Below are 23,365 nucleotides of genomic sequence, written 5' to 3'. Positions count from 1 at the left end.
TTCAGCCTTGAAAGAGCCTGTCTGCTTGTTGCCGCCCATTTGTTTGGTTTTATTAAGTTCAGAGGTGGTTTACCCCAGTTGCTCCCCTGTCATAAAGAATGGTTTGTCCCCAGTTGCCCATCATTGTAAACCCTTCCCATTTTTCTAGATTGTTCCCCATCCATCACCCCAATCCTGCCCCTAAGCCCTATCAATCTATGTGAACCCCACCTTTTGTTCCAGTTCTTTCCTTGCCTATCATCCCTTCCTCGACGCCCCATTGATTGTACAGTTGCTTTCCCTCCCCCGGGTCCTTACCATTGGTCCTGCATATTGTAATCCCCCCCATAACTCCTCCGTTGCTGTTGTCCCATTGGTCACCATATGAGCCGCCCACAGTCCTTAAAACCTGGTGCGCGAGGGTACCCAGGGTCTCGGCTCAGACCTCTCCCCTGTGATCCCAGCCCCGCACCTGTTGGAATAAACTTGTTCCTGGGAAATCGGGAGAGCCTGAGCACTCTTTCTCCCTTCGCCACAACCCGTGTCGCCCTGTGAGCCCAAACGCCAGAGCACAGAGAAGCTCTGGAGGTTCCAGGTTGAGCCTCGCAGTGCTTGCCTGGTTCCCCACTCCTGCCACTGACATCGGCCACAGCTGGCCGAGGCAAAAAGGGCCGAGCGGGCAGCGACATCTGCTCTGCAGCTCAGCTCAGCTCGAGCAGGCTCTTGCCTTTGTAGCACTCTATTTAACTTGGAGAACCAGGAGAGGCCCTCACCAGTCCTAAAGATGCTGTTTAGCTTGAGCAAGAAGGCAGTGTACTTACCAGCTGGTTTGCTCATTCGCTTAATTTAGTTGAAGAGTTCTAGCGTAAGGAGGATGTTTGGGGAATTTTTTGTGGTTTGTTTATTTCAGTACCCTTAGGACCTAACATTTTGCAGATCAACATCCTCATGAGAGCATTTCTATTTTCAGTCATTCACTACAAAACTCATCTGTAGTGACATTTCATTTTACAGTTCACTTTATTTATTACATAAATTGAGATGCATATAAAATTAGAACATTTGGTGATTAAAAGTAAATTCAATATAATATTTTAACACCGGCAGGATCTGTTCTTCCTTTCTATTTTCATTATAAATTATGATAAGAATTAATATGGAAGGAGTGATTGAACACTGCAAATTTTGACCAGCTCTAGAAGTGACTTTTATAGAGCAAGGGAAGATGGATGCTTCTCTGCTGCTTTATCCCTTGGGTAATCATTTATGCCAGTAGCAATATTTTGCAATTCTTCATTTTCTTAAGTAACTTAAAAGACTAAAGGCGTTACTAGAGACTCGAATCCTACACATTTGAATGAAGAACATCTGTTCAGACAGGTAGAGCACATTCACTAAATAAGTCATATGCGTGGGGGCAGGGGGAAGATGAGGTAATGGAAGGGTTATTTCCTGCTTCATTTGAAGTCTTTTCTCTCTCTCTCTCCCTCCCTCTCTCTCTCTCTCTCTCTCTCTCTCTCTCTCTCTCTCTCTTTTCTCACCATACCTCCTCACACCTTTCTATCTTCCTGATTCAGGTGGCTTTTTCCAAATGTACGTGTGCTCATGATATTGATGAATTACACCTTTGCTGTACTGGGGTGTGAATAATTTCCAGGCTGTAAAAAGAGCTGGAGAAAGGATTTCAAACACCCATGATGACTGTGTCAGACCCAATGCTTAATATCTCAACAATATGTAGATTGTACTGAGTAAATACTTTAGCTTTTCACACCCATGCTGTTAACAGATGTTTGAGCTGTAGTCTGTGGTTTGATGTTCAGAGTTCAAAATATCTTCCACCTCCAATGTTAAGAGTTGTGGGCAGGCTGGAAAAATACCAGAGGGAAAGTCTTGGAGTAAAAAACACCAAACAAAAGTTTTATCACTCCTTTTCTCTGCCCCAAGTGTCATTTAACAAAATTAAACACAGAGCTTGCATTTGCAAATCTTGTCAATTGTACCCAACAGTTGTGCACGTGCATAACTTTCAGCTGTATGTGATCCTATATTGACATGTTTGCTGCCTGCTTGTGTTAACAGGCACATACTGATTCCTTAAACACGCTTGTGGCTCTACACCAACTCTACCAGTACACTAACAAATACTATGATGAGGTAAGTTTTGGCTTTTGTTTTCATGCTTTAATATCAATGGTAAAACATTATGAAGGCTAACATTAGTCTAAAGGAGTGACTTTTGGATTTCACTAAAAGCAATGCTGAACAAAAACCTTGCAGTTATATACCCTGCTTGGCAATGATGCTGGTCAAGAGAATGTCCTTATAAATGAACAATTTCATTATGGCTATCTGGTTTTGGTAGCGATAGTTTAACAAGCTCTGAAAGAGAAATAGATTTTAAAATAATTTCTCTTCAGTTCTACCATCCTAATAAGTATATAAGAATGCCACCAAGCAAAAAGTCATGTTATATCAAGTTTCAAGACAGTGTGCTTTTTATTAGGAGCAATCCGTTAAACTTGTTTTGTTTGTAGGAATTGGAGCCATGTCCTTTTTATTAGTTCAAATTAAAAGCTCTTTAAACTTCCGTGCATGATGCCATCCCTGTTTTGCCATGCCAAGTGAAGTGCCTGCCTAAGGTAAACCAAAGTAGAATGACTGTTGAATGTAGCCTGATTCAAAAGCAGGCTCACGGCTTCAGTTTAAAAAGTTTTTTAGGTTTTTCACACCCTGTGGAAAGGGGGACAAAGAATATCCCAGAATAGTTGGGCTGTGGCTATGGCTCTCCAAACTTAATCTGAAAACAAAAAGAGAGAAGGAAACTTTTATTCAAAGGTTTCCATGGAAATGAATGCCTCCAGAGAACTCTCAGAATTAAAGCAAGTAAGAACAGATGCCGAATCAAAAAGGAGCACAGCACATGTGAGCTCTATTCGGTTAGTCTTGCACCTCTCAGCACAGTTGATGTTTTCACTTACATTTAGCACTAAAGACAGTGAGTCACATCCTTCACTGCAGCTGCTTTATACAGGAGCAGCCAGCCTGTTGCAGCTTTTAAGCAGATGGAAGCAGGGAAAATCAAATCACCCTGAGAAGTCTTGCAGTGATGGCCAGTGGGAGAAGCAGACAGAGGAATGTAGGCCAACCCCTTGGCATTCCCTCACCCCTCATCCCCAGTGCTAAGCTGGCTTTCAGCACCTTCCCAAATGTGTCCGTCATTTGACCTCTTACACAAACACCCGGGGACCCTGAATGACAGATGAACTGAAAATCCCTGATTCATCCACACCTCAGGCAGAGTCACCAGCCTGTGGGACTTCATCAGTGGCTCTTCCCTTCCATGTACATCACTGTGTAACAATGAGGTGCATCTGATGAAAAGGCTGCTAATCCAGAATTGTGGAGATATTCTGTCAAGAACCATCCAGTAAAATTAATCAAGCCTATTTATTTTCCATGAAAATGTTTTAATTTGCATAAATTGGAACATTTTGCAGCTGCCCTTGTCTTTATTACTGACACAGTGGTTCCCAGCATGTGCTGTACCTTCTGCATCTCTGCAGGGCTTGACAATGACTGAATGGGTGCATTCTAATTGTCCACATTTATATGAAGGATATATTCACCAGTAGAGATAATCATGAATTATTTAGTCTAGATCTGAGGAGTTACAGCTAGATATAATTGTTTAAATTAAGGAAACAATATAAAATTAAATTAGGCCCAGTTTAAATACTGCAATAAGTGTTTATTGAGTCTGTCTAGTAAAAATATGTTCACACTTTAAAAACAAATTCATTAAAATAATTATTTCTAAACAAATTTGCTCCAGTTTTGGAATGCAAACATTATACCAGCCCTTCAAAGTGAAATTATTGGCTAGATTGATTCTGACTGCATTAATCTCCATTATCAGTGATGTTCAAGAAGTAATAAGAACCACAGGTAGTGACAGGCAAATTCTATTTTTCCAGTCCTTGTACTTGCAAGTTTCTATAGTATTTAAACAGTGCTAAAGGTTTCTTCTTGATTACACTGTCAGACTTATATTAATAAAGCCAGTTCTAGAAAAGGAATGGTTTTGTCATGTAACACATTTTTCTAATGGAGAAATCTAATAGCTGGTGGGAAAGTTTTCCTAAAGGATGGTGAAAATGAAAATCTTTCAAAACCTTTTGAATTTGATCTGGGAAGCCCTAAAAAACTCTATTTGAAGAAAAGCCTTCTCATAACAGCTGACCTTTACTGGCTCTGGTTTTCAAATCCCTTGTGTCTTAAGAATCATATCCTCTTATATATATTCTGTACAGCAGAAGCTGCAGGATGCTGGGGGCTCCTCTGAGGAGCTCTTTGCTTTCCTGAACTATGCTGTGCTGGGCCAGAGTCTTGGCACTTCTTGGCAAGAGCCAAAAGGGAGCTGCTGGCTTTATTCCTCATATTGCGTACAGATACAGGAGACCTTGCGCTGTCCTACCATATGCCTCTGCATGGACCACCCAGGAGCTTCTCATAACTAAAGCTCATGGGGATGGGATATAATTACTGATGGTAAATGACCCTTAAGCCTTTTAGGGTGCACTGTAAGTAAAAGCACTGTTTCTTAAATAGCTCTAATGAAATTCTTCCCCTGCCTGCTCCATCTTGGAATGTAATATTTTACAAGATAAAGTACTACCTATTAATTTGCTTGTATCACAACATAATGGGAAACATTACAGCAACTTAGATAAAGTAACAGAGACAATCATTTTTACTGTCTTTGTGAAAAATTAGAACATGGGGCCTAATAGATGGACTTTGGTACAGAGTGAAAACAAGACTCTTGAAAACCAAAGTAGTATCAAACACTTGGTCTCAGAACTGTGTTATACATTTTAAGCTAAGTTATTCTAAACTTTCTGTGTTTATATCTTCCAGATTATAAATGCACTTGAAGAGGATCCAGCTGCACAAAAAATGCAGCTTGCCTTCCGTTTACAGCAAATAGCAGCTGCGCTAGAGAATAAAGTGACTGACCTTTGACTCAAAAGCCGCAATAAAGAAATCTGATCTGAAGATGTTCAAATTCATTCTTCCTGTTAAGGAAATAGTGTTCTATTTTTTAATGTATAATTACAACTTTAAATGAAAGATTTCATGGTTTTTTGATAGCAGAGGTGTAATGTAAAGAATTTTTACTGTAAATTATGCTTCTAATTAAAAGCTGTGTTGTGTGTAAATGAATCTTCTGTGGGAAAGAGAGTCCTTTGGTTGGGGGCAGGGTGGGGGGTGGAAGAAGAAAAACCTATAGTTCTTTTGATTTAGTAGAATCTGAGACATCAGCATTTAGGATTCATTATGCAAGTAAATTCAATACTATAGCATCCTTTTTACCTTAAGCAATATTTGTACTAGGAAAACAATAACATACTCAGAGACACATGCAATATCCCCTTTTATTTTGATAACTGGAAATTGACTTCCATAGAGCTCTAAAGCTTGGTCTGTGCTTATAATGAACATAGTGAATAAAGCATCCAATTTCTCTGCAAGATGTAAAAATGGGATTTGCTACCACACATGGTTCTAAATTTAATTCTTTATCTCGATGGTGATGCACAGTATTGCACCCACCACAGTTGGCTGTGAGAGAAATAAGAGTAATGTGTAGAAGAGTTCTACTGATGAAGTCTTGTTCGGTTCAGAAGTCACTGCAAAGAAGGAATTAGTCCTTAAAACTTTAAAACTCTTTGTTATTATTGTGAGTTTTATGATATATGCTAATGTGCCTTACTTGTACTAATTCTGTGAATCTGATGAATGGTTTTGTAAAAAGAAGCAGATCAGAAAAATAAGTATTTATGTGCTATTGAATGACTTTTGTGTGAAAAACATGACCAGCAGAATGCTTGTAATTAGCTGCTTGCCGAGAGTGTGCTGTTTAACATGATTTGATTATGTATAATATCCTATTTTAGAATGGTTCTGATGATTTTTTATTTGAATCTTGGAACTGTCCTAGAAATACCATCACTTGTTTTTATTGTATCTGTGATGTAAAATACTAGTATGATATTGGAAAAATCATATACCCATCTATTGAAAACCACTCGGTCAGTTTTGAGCCTTGGAATGCTGCATTTGATTGAATACACACTATAATCCATAGCAAAGAAAATTGAAATAACTTGTCAGAAAGTGTGTGTTTACAATATAGGTAAGCTCCGTACAAATCAAAAAGTTAGGTACGTCTTCTTAAATTGCTGTATTGCACATCAGAGAACTTTACTTCTCTTTGTCTTGCAAGTTTTTGGCAGTAAAGTAGCATTTTAATGAAGTGCTGCCATCTGTACTCCTTCATTCATTGTCCTGCCAAGCACCGGGACTCTGCTGACTCTCAGCAAGCTAATGCAGTGTCTGCCGCCCGCTCTCCCTGCCTGGTAGGTTGTCACACACTGACTTTTACTGTCTGTTGATATTTTATTTTCTCCCATTTTGAAATTTTCCTGGTATTTGTCAGTGGGCCTTTCCTTGAGTTTCTGAAAATCAAAAGCCTCACCAGAACTGGTTTCCTGCCCAGTAGGCTGTGAGTGGGTTTTTTTTGGTTTTTTTGTACTCGACTTCTTGCATTTGTCTATAATCATTCCTGAACCTGCCTGGGCTGTAAGTTATTTTATACTGTTTAGGACTGAGCTATATGACTTCTACAGGAAGGTGCTTTGCCAGTTATTCTTTCATCAACAAAGACATCCTAATTTCATGGCTAATCTGTTTCTTTTTCATTATTTGTAAATCCTGTTAATTGTAAATCAAATACAATGTTGTTTTTTTTCCACCAAGTGTCAGTGGATCTTTACTGAAACTGGGGGGATGGGTGTTGAGAGGATTTGTAATGCTTCCTCCGGGAGTGAGGGAGCAGCAGCGTCCATCAGTCTGTGGTTGGGAATGGAGGAGTGCGGCACATCCTGCAGATGGAATGCCTGACATCATGCCCTTTTTATTGGCATTTGCTCTGAAAAATGACAGTACTCTGGAGAAGCAAGGATGTAGTGCAAAATACCAGAGTGAGGTCTTGCCTGATGTATCTTGGGATTTGAAAACCAATTAAAATACGGGCTCAGCAGCATCTCTCCAGAGAGACCAGAAAGCCCTGCTTGAGCAAGTAGGGCTTTCAGAGGGAACATTATATGTCCCCCATCAGCAGTGACTTGACACAGAGCAGTTGCAGGCTGCAGCTGTGGGATGCAGCAGTGCTCTATCTGGATCCTTCCTGTGGGGCCACATGAGACACGTGTGTCTGCTGGCATGTGCAAGTTCATGATGGATCCATCAATCATTCTTGGTACCCTTTTCTCACATCCTGGGAAATTTGCGGGCTATTGGTGCTGCAGTGCTGCCTGCCAGGAACACAGAGGCAGATAACTGTGAGCAGCTGCACAGCTACAAAGAAAACTAATGCCAGTTCTTCAATTTCTTCAGGTCCCCTATCCTGAAAGCACAAAGTTGAAATTTAAATTGAAGAACTGAGCTAGTTTATTTTATTATTTCCCCTTTTCGCTAAGGTCCTCCATTGTGTTTTTCCACTCTGGTGCTCTTTTGTCCAGGCCTAGTTTTTGGTTCCAGTTTTCATTACACTTTAGCAATCTGATTCTTCGAACCTTCATTCTCCTCATTTGTTTTCTGCTGCTCCTGACATCTGGTTCATCTACAAGATAAAAGGAAAAAGCTCACTGGGGGTCTTGCTCCTTTTCACCACTTCTGCAGCTCCTCTAAGGGGTACTTCTTAAAGCATAAGAACCTTCTTTCTCCCAAACAGGAATCACTTTACTCCATAGCAGCAGCTGTGAGCAAAGTCACTTTGCGTGGACATCTCTGAGACCTAGATCAGAGGCTGATACAGGCATTTGACCACTGCCAGCAGGTTTGAATCTCATTACTGACAGCAGTCTCTCCGAGGTTTTGCTTGCCTCACCATGCCAAATACAGATGTCTTATGATGGGACAAGGTCCCTGCACCTGCTTGTTTGATATGTAGTAACTCACCCAACTGAACAGGAATGGGGTTTTTTTTGTCTCTGACCAGGAATTCACTCTTTATTCCTTAGTGCCAGGTTTCCCTCTGACCCCTTACTTGATCTTTTTGCTGCTCTCACAAAGCTATCTCACCTCAGCTGTCTCACATATGTGAGGCATTCATAATGTCTCCTGAAGATGACTTCCCTGTTACACCCTACTTGACCCTCTCCCTTCTGCACCCTGCTGTGTTGGACACATTTCTTAGCCTGCTGAGTCTGAGCTGTATTTACATGCACTCTAAAGTTGGCCTTTCTGGTAACCTTTTGAAAATAAACAGAGCCATCACTATAAACAAAACCATACAGGGAATTCAGAAATTCCAACTGGAATTCACAAAATCACGAACTGTCATAACATGGGAAGATTTTTAGTCAGCTGCATAATGACTTAAAATGGCTCTAAGCTTGAAATTCAGATGTCCTGGACTTAGCAGTGCTGATGAGTTTTTGTGACCAGTACTTCATCGTTCCAGATTCTCCAGCCCTATCAGTAGATATGTACCTACATGGCCTAAAAAAACCAGTCTCTGAATCTGATAGGAAAACCCCTCATTTACATGCTTCATAGAGTTCCAATACCTCTATTTAGCCTGATAATGGTTCTAGTCAGGGTTCCCATATGCACTTAAGCATGTGGTGTAACAGTTCTCTGAGGAGTTCCTTTCTAAAGAATTTGATCTTGAGCAAAGATTGCTTAAGACTTTTCCCAAGTCTGTTGTCTTTTCTTAGAAAAAACTTTCAGGAGAAATTGTTTCAGGTTTTTTTTTTCCTTTTTATCTCTGTCTAGAGATACCATTCAGAGCAGTGAGACAGTCATCTTCAGAGCTTTAAAGGAGAATGTCTACCTGCCATTTTTCTACCAACCATTGACTTGAGTCCTGTGTTATTCTGTCTTACACTCAGATAAGTTGAAATTTGGCACTTTGAGTCAATAGAGTTGATGCACTGGAAATGTAAGCACCGTTGCCCTTGTGACTTGCTTTTATCCCTCATTCCAAGCTCAGTACAGTCAAACTCTGTACCTGAAGCATTCCATGTTCTCTCCATCACACAAAGTTCTTCTCTTGGTTGTCTGTTTTGCCAGATCTGCCTGGAGCACAGGATTCCCTGAAGAATGAATGACAGCAGAACACAAGCTATAATGATCAGTGGGGTTTTTTTTCTCAGACTCTACATACCTAGTCTGTGGGGTTTTTTTATTTTGAAAAACCCTCCTTCAGTTGATGATGAGTTTGAAAGGTGGAATTGTAAACTAGAGTTGGTCTTTTAGCCTCCCTCTTTTGTTAGCCTTTGTCTTGATGGGGCCCAAAAATGATGGTGGAATTCTTGGTGTTTGACAGTTCCTGCAGAACAGAAGGAAAAGAGACTTTCCAGAACCACAGTTACAAGGAAGTTTTCAAAGGTTTAGTTTTCTTTAAATTATGTCCCCTTTTGCCTCAGTATCAAGGAACATTTCTCCATCCATTAGAGTAGAAAGTGGTTTCCCCTGAGCAGGCTTGTAATAACCATCTATGCTGTGAAAGATCACTGCTGTTGTACCAGACAGTCAGGGCTGACTTCTGTCTTGCCGGTGCATACTGCTTGCTGCTGCATGTCATTACCAAAGGGGACAAATCCTACTGTCATTCATAGCCAGGCCATCAAAAGCTATTTCATTTACTCATGTATTCCTGTTTCTTTGCTGCTTCTCAGATAATTGCCATTTGAACCAGAAGAGAGTTTGAGTGCTTTCCTTCTTTTTTTAAGCTTTTAAAGAACCTATGTGTCTTACCAGATTGGACACTTTAGAAAGAAACTATTTCTTCAGTGGGACAGAGGACAATAGATCTCATACAGCTGTATATGGCTCATCTTAAAAGGAAATAAAAATCCCACCATGAACCCCACACTGTGTTTTTGAAATCCTTTATTCGGTGCTCTAATTCTGAACAATGTTTTTGGCTTATTTAATTGTCCTCAAAATTGAATGTTGAACAAAACTCACTTTTTTCTTTTAATCTACTGTAATAAGAAAGGAGTGAAATGAAAAAATGTATTCCTTTGATTCCCTTAATCTTTTCTCTCCTGTGGCTATGCTCCTATTCAGTAAGAGATCATACTTGCTAGTTGCAGAGCCTGGACGCCAATCCATGGGATTTAAAACAAACCCAAATCCATGTTTCCTGCAGCTACATCTATGTCCGTGGCAGTGCTCACAATTGTAAAACTGCCTCCAGGATGTTATTTGGAATACTATTATCGTGGGTCTGGCTGCTTTCCTCATCTTCCTTTACGTGATCCTTCTTCGTGTGGGTTTTTACCTTGTGTTTCAGTGGCACTTTCTGAACCTCAATGCTACATTCCTCTGAAAGGAAGGAAACAATCACTGCCTGAATTAATCATGCACTTTTCATCCCCAAAGCACCCCTTGGACACTCAGACCCTCCCAGGCTCAGCACACTGGAAAATTATAGAAGTGGATTTTTTTGGGCTAGAGCAGATAGCCTTACTGAAACACAGAACATTTCTATCTTTCTAAGGTAAAACACATTTGTTTTGTTAATAATGTACCCTGCACATACATTACTATTTACTTCTGATGTGCATACATTGACCTCTGATGTATCAGTGGCCTTTTGGTGACTTTTGGCCTAGGTTGGTCTGAACTCCACCTAAAGTCTGCAGCACTCTACCCTAGACTGGAGGCTGCACTATGCTAGTCCTCAACTAGAAAGTGATATGGATATTAACATCATTTTACCTTTAAACAAGGCTAGATTCACACAGCTCACTTGCTTGGTGTGGATGTTTAGCCTCATTGCTTCTTTTAATGGACTAAAGTTTGTCTTGTGAGGCTGCTATACCGTTATGATATCCGAAAGTCCCATAATGAGGCCTTAATGTCCAGCAAAGGGAACAGAAAGACTGCCATCATTTTCAGCAGCAGTAGGTTCTTCTGCTCAGCTGTCAATGTATATTCCACCCTTTATTTTAACATGGCCTTATTTTGTTTCTTTGTGCACTTGAAGCCATGACAATCCTCTATTTGTATTCTGGCACATTACTGCTGGAGATGAGATCATCCATCTAGGTTTTGTGTTATTTTGGAGCTACAGGTTTGGTATGTAATAGGGTCATGCCCTGGTGTGCTTAGTCCTCTTACAATAATATTCGATAGAGAGCTGTGTCAAGTTATGGCTTTGCTGGCTGTGTGTGAAGATTCATATGCTGATTGCTTTGACCTGCCTATCTATAGTGAGAGCCTGTAACTGCCCAAGGATCATTACAGCTTTTGATTTAAGTTACGGTTGTGATTTTATCTTTCTTTTCAGTGAAAGGAAGATTAGAAATGTTTTGTTTGCCATTTAACTGGAAAAAGTTAATAGTTTAGCTTCATTTCTTCATTCACTTCTTTTCTTCATTTAGGAAGAAAGGGGAGGTGACGTCCTTTTTCTGTCAGGTGGTTTTGTACTATTCTTTTCTTAAGTTAACGAAGACAGTGACGACAAAGAACACTTGAGCACTGCTGTCACTGACATAAGTTTCTTTGTGGTTAATCATTCATGTGAACTAGCAGGGCAAGTGTTTTAATACAGAGCTTAAATTTAATTTCAATCTGTGCTGTCCATCATTGTCTCTCTTTAGCTGATTTTTGAGATGACAGCACACACAATGTATCTAAGATTAGATTCTGGCTTTAAATATTTAGAATCTGAATCACATCTATTTGTACTTCATTCCAAGGTTGAAGTAATGTGGCAGGACACACATTCTGCAGTAGTTAAAACAAATCAAAGGAGTGCTGAATTATTAATTTTAAACTTTTGAACAATTCCTCTTTGTGGGCCTGCACCCATGTGCTTCTTGGGGTGAGCTGGGGATTGCCAGCTGGGCTGGAGGCTCTGCCCTGCACACAGTGCCCTTGTGCTGGTCTGCCTGCCAAGGCAATTTCCCCACCTGCTGGGCTAGCTGAGGGCTGAGAGCTGTTTGTGCTAATGGCTCCTGTGCTAATGGCTCCTAGGCTCTAGACCTAGGTATGGGTCTAGAGACATGAGTGACTTACAGAGCCAGTTTGTAAGGAGCACCCAGATGAAACATAGCTTATTGAAATACTAATTTGGAATACAGAAAGTCAAAACAATGCAGAGCAATGCTAAGAGGAATAAACAAACCTCAAAAGTCAGAATCAGCTCTGAACTCCAGAGGTATAAAGAGAACCTAATGTAAAAATCCTGTCAGAAACAATCCAGTTCACACCCACTCTGCAGTTACCAACAGCTCTGGGAAACACTAGATTGTATTAAAAGCCTGCGGTGCATAAGTAGAAGAATACATCTATGAAGTACCTGCGCTTTTAAAGCTCTTACCATTGTGGTGCTCCTGCAGAAGTGTTGAACGGGAACATGCTAAAATTTTAAGGAAATATGTTACCTGCCCTCTTTCTCTTTTTTTCCTAAAGCTATGAGACCTTTTTAGCTTCCCTGATGAATGGCTGCACAACAGAGGTGTATCATATTCATAGTCACACTGTGCTCCACAAGAGATGAATGTTATTGTGATTTTTTTCCAAACTTCCCAGTGACTCTCCTCTGTTTACAAGTTTCTCCACAGATGCTGATGTTCCACTGTTATTCCAGCAATGTATAGCTGGGCTTTGTTATGGGCTATCTGCAAGAAAAGAAACCCAACCCAGACATCTGCATTCCTTGATAACAAACCCAGATAATTTAAATTTTGTGCCACTTCTCCATAATTGTTTCTGCTTGGTTTTTTTGTTTTGTTTTGTTTTGTTTTTACAACAGGAAATTCCTTTACTAAGGATATTCTAGCCTTGCAATCCAAAGTATTTTATTTCTCCAAATGGAGTTGAATTCTGTTCTCATTAGAACTACTGGGTATTTTTTCTCAGATCTAAGATTCAAGAATGTGACACAAACACAGTTATCATATCACAAAACAGCTATCAGCCATATCACCCATGCCTGTAATGAGAAAATAAATACACCCAAATTACTAAGCAATAAAGAAACTGGTGAATGGATGGGATCAGGTCCATCTGCATTCACTTTTCAACATGGTCTTGTGTATTAACATAGCAGGAGCTTTGATCTGGTTATTATTATGCTGCAGATGTTGCCCCTGCTCACCCAGGATCTAATGAAGCATACCAGGGGTCCCTAGTCATTTAAATGGACTCTGAATCTCTCCTGCAATCTCTAGGAGATTTACTCTGAAATCAATTCTGTTTGCTCTAAAATCAATACAGCTAGTGCTTTAACATGATCAGCACAAGAGAGGAAACTGGAGGTGGATGTAGGTGGCTGAGGTGGGGAGAGAAGGGAACGAAGTAGACCATTTATCAGTTTGATACCGTTGTCCAAGTGCCTGCTCTGCACACAGAAGGTTGGCAATCCCTCAGCCTGGCAATTAGACATCAAGATTATCATATGGAATGACTCCTGTCTTCATCCAAAAACCCTGAAATGTTTTACAAATGATAATTAAGCTCTGTGAGGTTGTATCCTGCTCCTGGTGATGCAACAAAAACCAAAAAAGTAAAAAATTAAGGCAAAACCTACTCGCCTTAAGTTAGAGCACAAGTCAATTGCATGGCTGGGAATAAAACATGAGATTCCAGATCCTTGGATCCTAAATCTAACCTGCTGGCATACTACATGCAGAAAAAATAAAATTTATCCAGCTAAATTGCTATCTCCATGCTACAATTTTCCATGGCTTTGTAGAGGAAAAAAAATTCAGGCACAAAAGAAAAACTCCTGTCTGTGTTTGCCCAAGTTGCAGTCTGCAAACTATGGAGATTTAGTATCTATGAAAAGGATATGCGAGGCCTGGTTTTCAGCGTTTCTCAGCATGTTGGTACAGTGTAACTCTGCCAGCCTGTAGCAAGTTAAAGAGTGTAACTTTGTCACCATCTACACTTGCCCAAAGTGTTGTGGACATACACCAATAGGTGAAGTGTGTATTCCCAGAGGACAGCCAGCTGGACATGACCACCTGTGGCACAGAACTTGCTTTTGCCGAGAGATAAATGCAGCTATTCTATGGTCACATCCACAGCCCCATTGCAGCCCCCAGGGCTCTGGCTGTGGTCCTCTTTAAGCTGATATTTAACCTGGGCATCCCTGCCTGAACTGCAGAAGTCATACCTCTCTTTCTACCTCACCAAGCACACAGTGATGCGTAAACAGATCCTTGGTCCTTACAAACAGGGGTCCTGTGCATGCCCCAGCTATGAGCAAAGCCCTGCAGGACTCACAGTGCCACCTCACGAAGAGAGCAAAGAACTTGTGCCCTGTGCCCCTCTCCCACACCATTTACAGGCTCACCGGGCTGGTGTCAGCTCCAGCTTGCATGGCCCTGACAGAACTCATCACCACACACCACAGTCCGGGCTGAGCACTGCCACACTCCAGGATGTGGTAGCAGGGAAACCTGTGTTCCCTCTCCTGGGACAGTCCCTGTCTCACAGGCCAGCTGAGCACACCAAAGAGACACCCAGTCAGCAAGGCAAGCCTCACCCCAGCTCACAACACCAAACTGGTGTTGAGAACATCAAACCAGTTTTCTCAAGCTGAGTTAAATATTGCCATGGTGCAAAACTGATTATGACTGGATAAATATTTCCACACAGGCATGATGACAGGAATGAGTGAAGCTGACTGGTCCTTCTGGATTTGGTTCGGGGGATTTTTTGGGAGGAGAAAGCATTTGGTTGAGCTGAATGAAACAGAAGATATTATAAAAATACAACATAAGTGATACAAAGAATTATATGGTATTTTAAAGATTTTTTTTTCTTTTTCAAATTATGTAAAATGCCATTTAACAGGAGTAAGGAAATTTGATTTTACAGATACTTATATATACATGTAACTATATATGTGAGGAGGGAGTGTTGTATAACTACATTTAACTATACCACATGCCTTTAATAAAACTTTCCTGTGGGAAAGTCTTAGAGATTTTTAATCCAGGCAGCTAACCATAAAGTTTTCTCCTTAACAGTAAATTATGACAATTGCCCAAGGCTTTAACATCCCTGCATTTTGCTCTCTGCTTTGAATTAGATTGTGATGATCAATATTAATAGTCTCTGCTCAGATATGGTCATTGCAAAACCAAGATGAAACTGTCTTTGCCTCTGAATTTCACTGTAAATGTGAACATTTATCAACACTTACTCAAGATATAAATGATAAAGAGAACAGCTATATCATGAAAGAAAGAGCTTAGTTAAAATTTAACCTCCCTGCCACACATCTAGAATATTTTCCAGAAGCAACTGTAGATAGTGGTATTGCAGGAAAGACAGCAAAACCTATGAATATTTGTGTTCAGCATAAAACTTGTCCACTCCTAACTGTTCTGCGGAGTAAGAAGGCATAAAATTTTCTTTGTGTGATCACAGCTTTTTCACACTAGCTCTCAGACATACTCACAGCAGCTTTTTGTCTCCAGCTGTCACTGTTTAGAATATAAAAATTGCCTAAACATCTATTTAAAACAACAATATAACCCAAAGAAGACAAAATACCCACCCCCTCCAGTGCCATCAGCTGCACTGTATCAGCATGCTTTTCCTTCAGTTGGGTGGTTTTGCTGCACACACGGCATGAAGAGACAGCTGCACCTTGCTTGGGCTGGCCCAGGACATGTCACCCTCTGCAGAACAGGGCTTTTGCTTCCTGGCCTGAATTTGATGTCACCTTAAAGTTCACCTCTGCTGCTTGACAAGAATTATCTCAAAACCTTTTGCTTGGGCTCTCTGATTCAACGTATAAATGCATCTGCAAGGCAAGGCAGAAAAGGTGTCTGCCCAAAAGAGGACAAGGCCAGAGGGAAATCTTTCAATAAACCATTGGTAAAAAGCAGCAGTTTAGCTGTTTGAATATCAAGTGGTCTTGGAGAGAAGTGAGTCATTTTTCAAAGAGTACACTGAGCCACCGGGAGCAGGAGGAAAAAGGAAATATGAATTTTTAAAGCAGATTTTGTATGACTCAAGTCGAACACATTCATCATTGAAATCAGTACATGGAGGTTGCTGCACTAATGACCCTTCAAACCTGGGACATGCCACATTCCTGATCTTCTCTCCTCAGCAATAAATTCCTAGGAGAGTAATGCACAAATGTGTGTCCACAACTCCTCACTGTCACCAGGTAAAAAGAGAGCTTAAAACCAGGAGACAACATGTCCCATGTCCACCACAGGTTTGTCCGAACTGTGTATTCCATCATTAGTGTCCCAGGAGGTAGAAACACAGTTATGGTGGACGGTTTGACCAACTACTCTAGGAGTAAGGAATAAAAAAATCTACAAAACAGAGGTTTGGCAGTATTTGCTTTCTAGGCCCTAAACCTTGAAATGTCCTCTATTTTTTCTAGGTGTTCACTAAAATCATGAAGGCTCACTTCTGGGTTCTACAAACTGGAGTTTTAGGAAAATACAAAATATCCTGAGTCTTAGGCTGCAGTCTGATGTGACAAGCTTGATCTCCAGCTCAGAGGAGATTCATTTGTTGCTCTCCCCTTTGCAATTTCATGTTCCTTTCTCAGCCAAGAGAAGAAGAAAAGATTTTTGCCAGGCACTGCCACACTATAGAATGCCCAGAAACAAAGAAACCTACAGGCATTTTTGCATCCATTTATTTTTCTCAATGTTTTAATGATTAATTAAGCAATAATGATAGAAAAGAGATGGCAAGTTCTTACACTGTCTTATACCTAAAACCACCAAGTTCTGTTTCAGGAATTTTCTTCCAAACTTAATCACTTCATCAGCTCCGTTTGTAGATTCCTAGTAAAACCTTGGACCCTTCAACTGAACCTCTGAAGGTGAGTTGTTCTCCCATTTTTTATCTTGACTTCTCCCTTGTTGCCTCAACAACAGCTTCTCTCCTTTAACACCCCTCATCTTTTCATCTTTACCCACCCAATCACCCTACACAGCCCACCTACGCTCACATGAAGTCTATTACCTCCTGCAGCCTTACCAGCTTTTACCTTTAGGACCTACTAGCCAATCACTTCATTAGATACTGTAAAACTTCATATCAGAAAAGACTTCAGAAAGGCACTACCTCTCTCTGCTTAGGACCTCACCTCAAGTACTGTGCCTGGTCTGTTTATCCCAAACACTACAAGAAAAATATCAATCAACCAGAACACGTAGGGCCATGGTGCCAGCTGCATGCTGGAGCACTTACCCTTGAGGGGGGAGTCTGAGGGACACAGGCTTTCCCAGTCTTCAGACAGTCTCCGCTACCTAACAAGAAGTCATTTGAATCACAGAGCCAGTCTCTTCATGGTGTGGCATGTCAGAAAGGCAACAGGCATTAGGCATAGGCCAACACCCATTTCATGAACTCCCAGATGAGCCTGTGGCCAGAAGAACAATACCATTTTGTTTGGATTGCACTCCCTGGCTTGCACTGTTTAGAAAACAAATAGATCTCTTTTTAAGACTACAGATCTATACATACTAATGTCAAAATATCTAACATGCTACATCAGTCACCCAAACCCCTCCCTCCAGTCAGTAAGAGCATCAAAGACTTAATTTTCTCTATTATTAGGTATATTGTTTACAGCAACACAGAAGATCACAGAGAGAGTTAAAAGGATATTTGCCATCTCTCATTCACAGTGTCAACACTGTCTCTTGGGTAAAAGGCTCTTTGGGTAACATGCTACATCTGGAAGGTCTGAAAGTCTGAGAATTTGTTCCTTAAAGATTTTGGTGTCTGATTCCTATGGGATAGGAGGGGTAGAGGGCTGTATCTGTACACCAGTTTCTCTTATTTGGAGGCAGGCTATGTTTTGCAAATCTTATTTTCCTCGTTTTTGCAAATGGGCAGTTACTAGTCATTCACTCTATGTTGTTTATAATTTTCTGTTCTTTCAGAGTAATTTTCAAAACACTTTGATTTTCTTTTCAGCTGTGAAAGAATAATCCAAAACCAAACATGTTATTCTTTGAAATTAACTCACTAAAGCTGGTTTCCCTATAAATTTGACTGAAGTGGATGATTAAGAAGTCTTCTCTACAAATAATGCTTCATGCAATACAGCTGTAATGAGACTACAGTCTGATTATTTAAATGGATGAACATTTCTATTTACTGCAAAATCACTTCTGGCTTGCCCTATATTTAATGCTTAATGAGACTTTGAAATCACGGTAGTGGTTTCACACATTGTTAGGAAGGTCAAGTCCAAAAGCTGGTTACTTCAGTCCTCAGAGTTGACTCTAGCCTTCATGTTCCCCTAGGGCACTAATTAAATTTAAAGTATGAGTTTTATCAAGAACCTGAACTTTGGAGTTAGCTTCCATATACTGCCTATTTTCACACCCTGCACAGAGCAGATGCAACGTTATTTGGCCCAAGTGGATTTCTGATGTCCTTTAAAGAGGTCCTAAATCTCTCTAGCAGAAATTTTAAGATGTGTCATATATGCTGAGTCTTATTCAACAAACTGATATTATATACTGCAACTTTTTTTGACATGTTTCTCTGTGGTCTGATAAAATAGTTCTTCAATTGTCTATTATTCTGAATTGTTACAAAGGACTTCTAGGATGAGCACCCGTGTGATCTAAGATCTGAAGGCAGATCACTCATTTAAGTACAGCCAGATATCTCTGGCTGAGAGATGGCTGAGAGAAGAGGAAAATTATTAGGGCACATGGTTTGAACCTGCACCATGCCTGAGCCACCCTGTCCTCCTTCTCAGCACTGCTGGGCTTGCTGTGGCAACAGACTGAGAAATAAAGCATAGCCTAATATACATGTGCTACTGTACAAGGTAGATATGACCAGAAGCACTTTCATTGTTTGCCTCCAGACTCAGATATTTTCAAAGCTGGCAGGCAATTGTGGTTTGAATACTTCGCATTAGGGAACAGTCAAAGAGAAAGAAAATTGCCTGGCAGTACAAGAGGATTGAGAATATTTGCTGTATTTTCAAGTAATGACAGTATAATGATACCCATGAGGGAGCTGTGTGATGATCCTTATTGATTCCAGTGGGTGGTTCTTACAGTGGTGGTGTCTTTTGTTCTTTTTTAGAGAGGGATGCCACCAAACTGGAGTGGAGAAGGAAAACCCTTCCCAGCAGATCGTTTTAATCCTTGCTGATTGATCAGAGGAGGAGTGTGAAGCTTTTAGAGGCACCTTTTCCTTGACTGTCATTTTACAGAACTAGAGGCCCACCAGAAAAATCCCACTCAGAAAGGAACTTCCTCACATTTCCATGGTTTTTTTACTTTGTTTTTGTACAGATGTCTAGTTCTCCTGCCAAATTCTCCAGCTTAGTGCACATGAGACAGAAAATAAGATATGGATCTGAGAGAGCTGCATTCTGCAGTACTTAGCTGAAGGGGTAACTGGAGTCCTTTAGAGGCCAAAAGGTCCTACATGACACAGGTCTGTTGTGAAGGAAAATAGAACTTGATAGACTTCTAAGTGAAACTGATTTTTTACAGTAAGTGGAACAGTGTGCACACTGGAACAGGCTACCTAGAGAGGCTGTGGATGCCCCCATCAGTGTTAAGGCCAGGTTGGATTGCGCCCAAAGCAACCTGATCTAGGAAAAGATGTCACTAACCACAGTTGGGGAGGTTGGACTGGACAATCTTCAGAGGTCCCTAGCAACCCAAACCATTGCATGAGTCTGTGTTTTATGAAAAAGTATTTCACCTTCCCAGGTAACATGCCAAAGAGATCTCAATAAAAATAATCTGTGCTCATTTCCTGAGTATTAACTCATCCAGAGTATAAATGTACTGAATGTACCTGAGTATGGAGGGAAGGGGAAGTGGAAAGGGGAGAAAAACTTAGGAGGTGAGCTGGGAGGCATCCTGCTTTTTTATTCTTTTTGGAATCCAATCTGGCTTTCCTGAACACAAACTAGAGAGAGTCACATAAAAGCAAGAGATAACAAATTCTGCCTGTTTCTAGTGCAACTCTCTGCTGAAGAATGACAGATGCATGCATATAGCCTTATCAAACATAGATATACACAAGCATCAGGTTGTTTAAAGTTCTTTTGCTTGCCTTTTTGGCCAAAGACTTAGAATAACATTGGAAAGTATTCAAGCTTAGTCAGCTGAACCAGACTTCCATTAAAGACGTAAACAACCAGATAAGAAAGGAGAAAAAAGAAGACAAGGAATTTGAAAAAAAGGGATATTCAGAAATGACACAGTGGGTGTGATCTAGCCAGATTCTGGCTGCTTGAGTGGGTGACACCTCTGGGCTTCTGAGGGCGCAGGGTTGTCACAGTGGGGTCCACAGCTCTAAAGGTGGGAATGTGGTAATCACCAGAGTAAAGCTTGCTCCTTTCAGCCCATCTGCTTTCCTGTCATTGATATTTACAGCCCCACAAATGCGTATAGGCCCAGCCGCCCATGCTTTCATTATTAGACCCAGCATGCAGCACATAAAATTTTGTTCATTAATTCCCACTTGCATATTTGTATTATTTCTCAAACACAGCCTTTGGGGGATAGTAACAAGAATCTTGGGGTTTGCTAATCTCATCTTTTTTTCTTTAACACTTTCTTGTATGAATAGTTTTGGATAATGGCTTGACTCTGATTTTTTTGTTCTATTTTGGAGTCGTTAAATAAAAAACTCTCATCACTGTGCCCTCACCCTCTATAAATCTTTCTTGCAGTTAGGAAAAAGAACCAGAATACAGTTTCCTAAAGAAGTATTGCTATATTTCTCTATTCTAAAACATCAGTTTTGCACTCATTCCTGTACCAAGAACATCCACTTACCTCCTTCTGTGTACTTCTCTCTCTTACCTTCCTTCTGAAATCAGTAAATATCATTTTTCATCATTCAACTTTAAAAAGACTTAAAGGACAGGAATGTAGGAAACCCTTGTCAACATGGTTTTAGGGAAATAGCTCTTGTCAAATTACTTCTAAAATTATGTTACAACTTTGATTGTGTTGTAGCTTCACAAATATCTTTGACTTCTATTGATCTGTTAAATTAATACAACATTACACTAATCTAAAAATTGGTGCTATATAACATAAATGCAATAAGGTAGAAAGAAAACTCTGGGAAACATTTCTGTCAATAGAGGAACATCAATAAATCAGTTTCACTACCCAGATTTTGTTTTCAAAAGTGATGAAGGAAGAAATTGCAATTCCAGGGACAAAGACTGAAAATGCAATAAACAGTAACAAAGGACAGTGCAGAGAAAAACCCTCTGACTGCCTGGTAACCTGAGTAATCCATTCCAAAAACTGGTATAGCCAAAGGATATTCTTCCTTTTTAGAAAGATGAAGGGAAGTCTAGACTAACTGAATAAGGGAGAGCATACAAGAAAAGACTGATGGTATGATAGACCAAAACTGTAACAACAAAACGCAGCTAGGGGAAATTTGAACAGGATTAATAAACTGATTAAGTTTATAGGTACTGGTGAATGAAGACTGAAATACTCTGTGGGATTTGGAGCCTATTTTAAAAAAGAATGTTGACAAACAGAAAAAGATAAAGCAACTAAATTGAGAGCTGGAGTGGAAAAGACAAGAAGCCTGGTCTCTTTTAGCTGACCAAAATGATGACCAAAGAGTGTCTAGGTCAGCATGTCAAAGGAAGAAACTACTGAGCTTTTAGTTCTAGCAGTCAAAAACCTATCAAGAATCAGTTGTGAAAGATAGAAAAGGAAGGAAGGAAACAGAAGCAGGAAGAGGAGGAAAAAAAGGAGGGATTAATGGAGGAACAAGGGACAGGAAGCAGTAAAGTAGGCAAACCATAGAACCACATTTTAAAAAGCAGATGGTTAAACATTAAAAAAAAATACCAAATGAAAATGTTTACTCTTCATTATTTGCGTTTCCAGGTTAAGTCTACATGCTTTCTCAAACATGGCTTTCAGTGGAAAACAAAATATATGTTCATAAAGAAACAAATAACACTGCCATATTGGGTATCCTTAACCACTTGTGACATATGGGAAGCTACCTCAAATCGTCTAAGGACCTCTCCTGTCCTTTAAGGTATACAACCAACAAACCATTGTTGGATGTATTGAGATCAATGGTTAAGCAAAATTTCCTCAAAACCTTGTATTAAGCATTATTTTCTCCTAAATTTTGCCATGCATAAGCTGTACAAAAAAACCCATATGAATTGAGTACATGCTTCACGGTTCCTTTTTTTTTACAGTCACTTCATGCAGGCAAAAAATTATCTGGTGTTTTCTTTGAGATGAAATGCTGAGGAAGCTTGTTGCCTTTGTGGTCTAGAGCAGAAGTTCAAAATATGGCACAGGAAAACTGTCTTCTGCTGGCCACAAAACATTTATGTTTTATGTTATCTGCAATAACTAATTTAAGAAAGGGGAGGGAAATGCCAGACAGGCAAAGGACGATTAGGGAACAAAAGTGGGAGAAATAGCCGAGGTGACATCAAATGTCTTTATCAAGACCCATGAGATTACTCACTCTGTTATTCCTGTTTTCCCCGATGACTGTCTTGCGGAGGGTGGGGGCCAAGCAGCTGGTCGGGAATTTTGACCATTATGGTGTCAAGCATCAGAAGTGAGCCTGAGAAGCAACTCTTTATCATGGCAAGGTCATGTCACATCCTTTTCCTCCTTGTTCTTTCCTGAGAGGCACAGCAGAGCATGCAGAATACAGTCTCTTTTGCAGCATGCAGATCAGAGAGCATGGCTAGGTCAAGACACAAACTAAACTGCTGGCCAGGGCCAAGAAATACTCCTCCACATAATTCTAGGCCGTAAATCAGACATTCGCATACCACTCCCAAGAGGCAAACAAAATGCTGACCCATTTTGGCAGATAAGAGAGTTTAATGGAATGGACATAGCCTCTTCTATAGCAGTTAACCTCAGTGTCAGAGGCCAAGCCTGCACACACTGACTTTGGATTCAGTGATGCACCCACGCTGTCCTCAGGCTTTAGTCCAGGTGAACAAATATGTCTTTGCATTTATAGGGTTAATAAAGTTAGCCACATCCTCACCTGTCATTAACCAACAACTTTAACAGCTATTCCTTGGAACTCACCCTGTCTCTTAAATTTTAATGTTTTTGAGCAAAAAGTATTTTCCATTTTTCCAAGCACTGCATATTGTTCTTGTCAATTTCAATGAGCTATTTCATTATCAACTTGAAATCTCTCTATTTTCAGAGTAAACATTTAATTTATTATAATTATGCTGAGTAAAAATTAGTGCATGTATTTGTGGTATATAATTTTAAATGTTGCAATGCCTTGAGATCTTGAGAAAGACCATATGTGTTTGCTTTAAAAGGCACTTCTGGCATAGGTAAAATTT

At 40.2% G+C, this 23,365-nt stretch overlaps 1 protein-coding gene and 1 long non-coding RNA gene across 5 annotated transcripts in view; one reads left to right on the top strand and one right to left on the bottom strand.

Annotated features, from left to right (window-relative positions):
• Positions 1–6,796, top strand: part of PLXNB2 (plexin B2) — a 250,246-nt gene extending 243,450 nt beyond the window's left edge. For all 3 annotated transcript variants that reach the window (XM_015628206.1, XM_015628207.3, XM_015628210.1), the window contains 2 exons: positions 2,062–2,136; positions 4,900–6,796. In XM_015628206.1, the coding sequence (XP_015483692.1) occupies positions 2,062–2,136; positions 4,900–5,004 (180 nt within the window). In that variant the 3' untranslated portion in view covers positions 5,005–6,796. The remainder of the gene's footprint in view (positions 1–2,061; positions 2,137–4,899) is intronic.
• LOC107204671 lies at positions 6,557–22,662 on the bottom strand. Of its 2 annotated transcripts, XR_004497443.1 has the most exons (3): positions 22,510–22,662; positions 9,059–9,143; positions 6,557–7,666 (listed from the first exon to the last, which is right to left on the bottom strand). It is a non-coding gene; the product is annotated as an uncharacterized LOC107204671 (long non-coding RNA). The 2 variants fall into 2 exon arrangements; XR_001521692.3 differs by lacking the exon at positions 22,510–22,662 and having other exon boundaries at positions 9,059–10,546.
• Positions 22,663–23,365: the final 703 nt, after the last annotated feature.

This window comes from Parus major, chromosome 1A (assembly GCF_001522545.3).
Source record: "Parus major isolate Abel chromosome 1A, Parus_major1.1, whole genome shotgun sequence".
NCBI classification, from domain to species: Eukaryota; Metazoa; Chordata; class Aves; order Passeriformes; family Paridae; genus Parus; species Parus major.
This window is presented reverse-complemented; position numbering and strand designations above follow the sequence as displayed.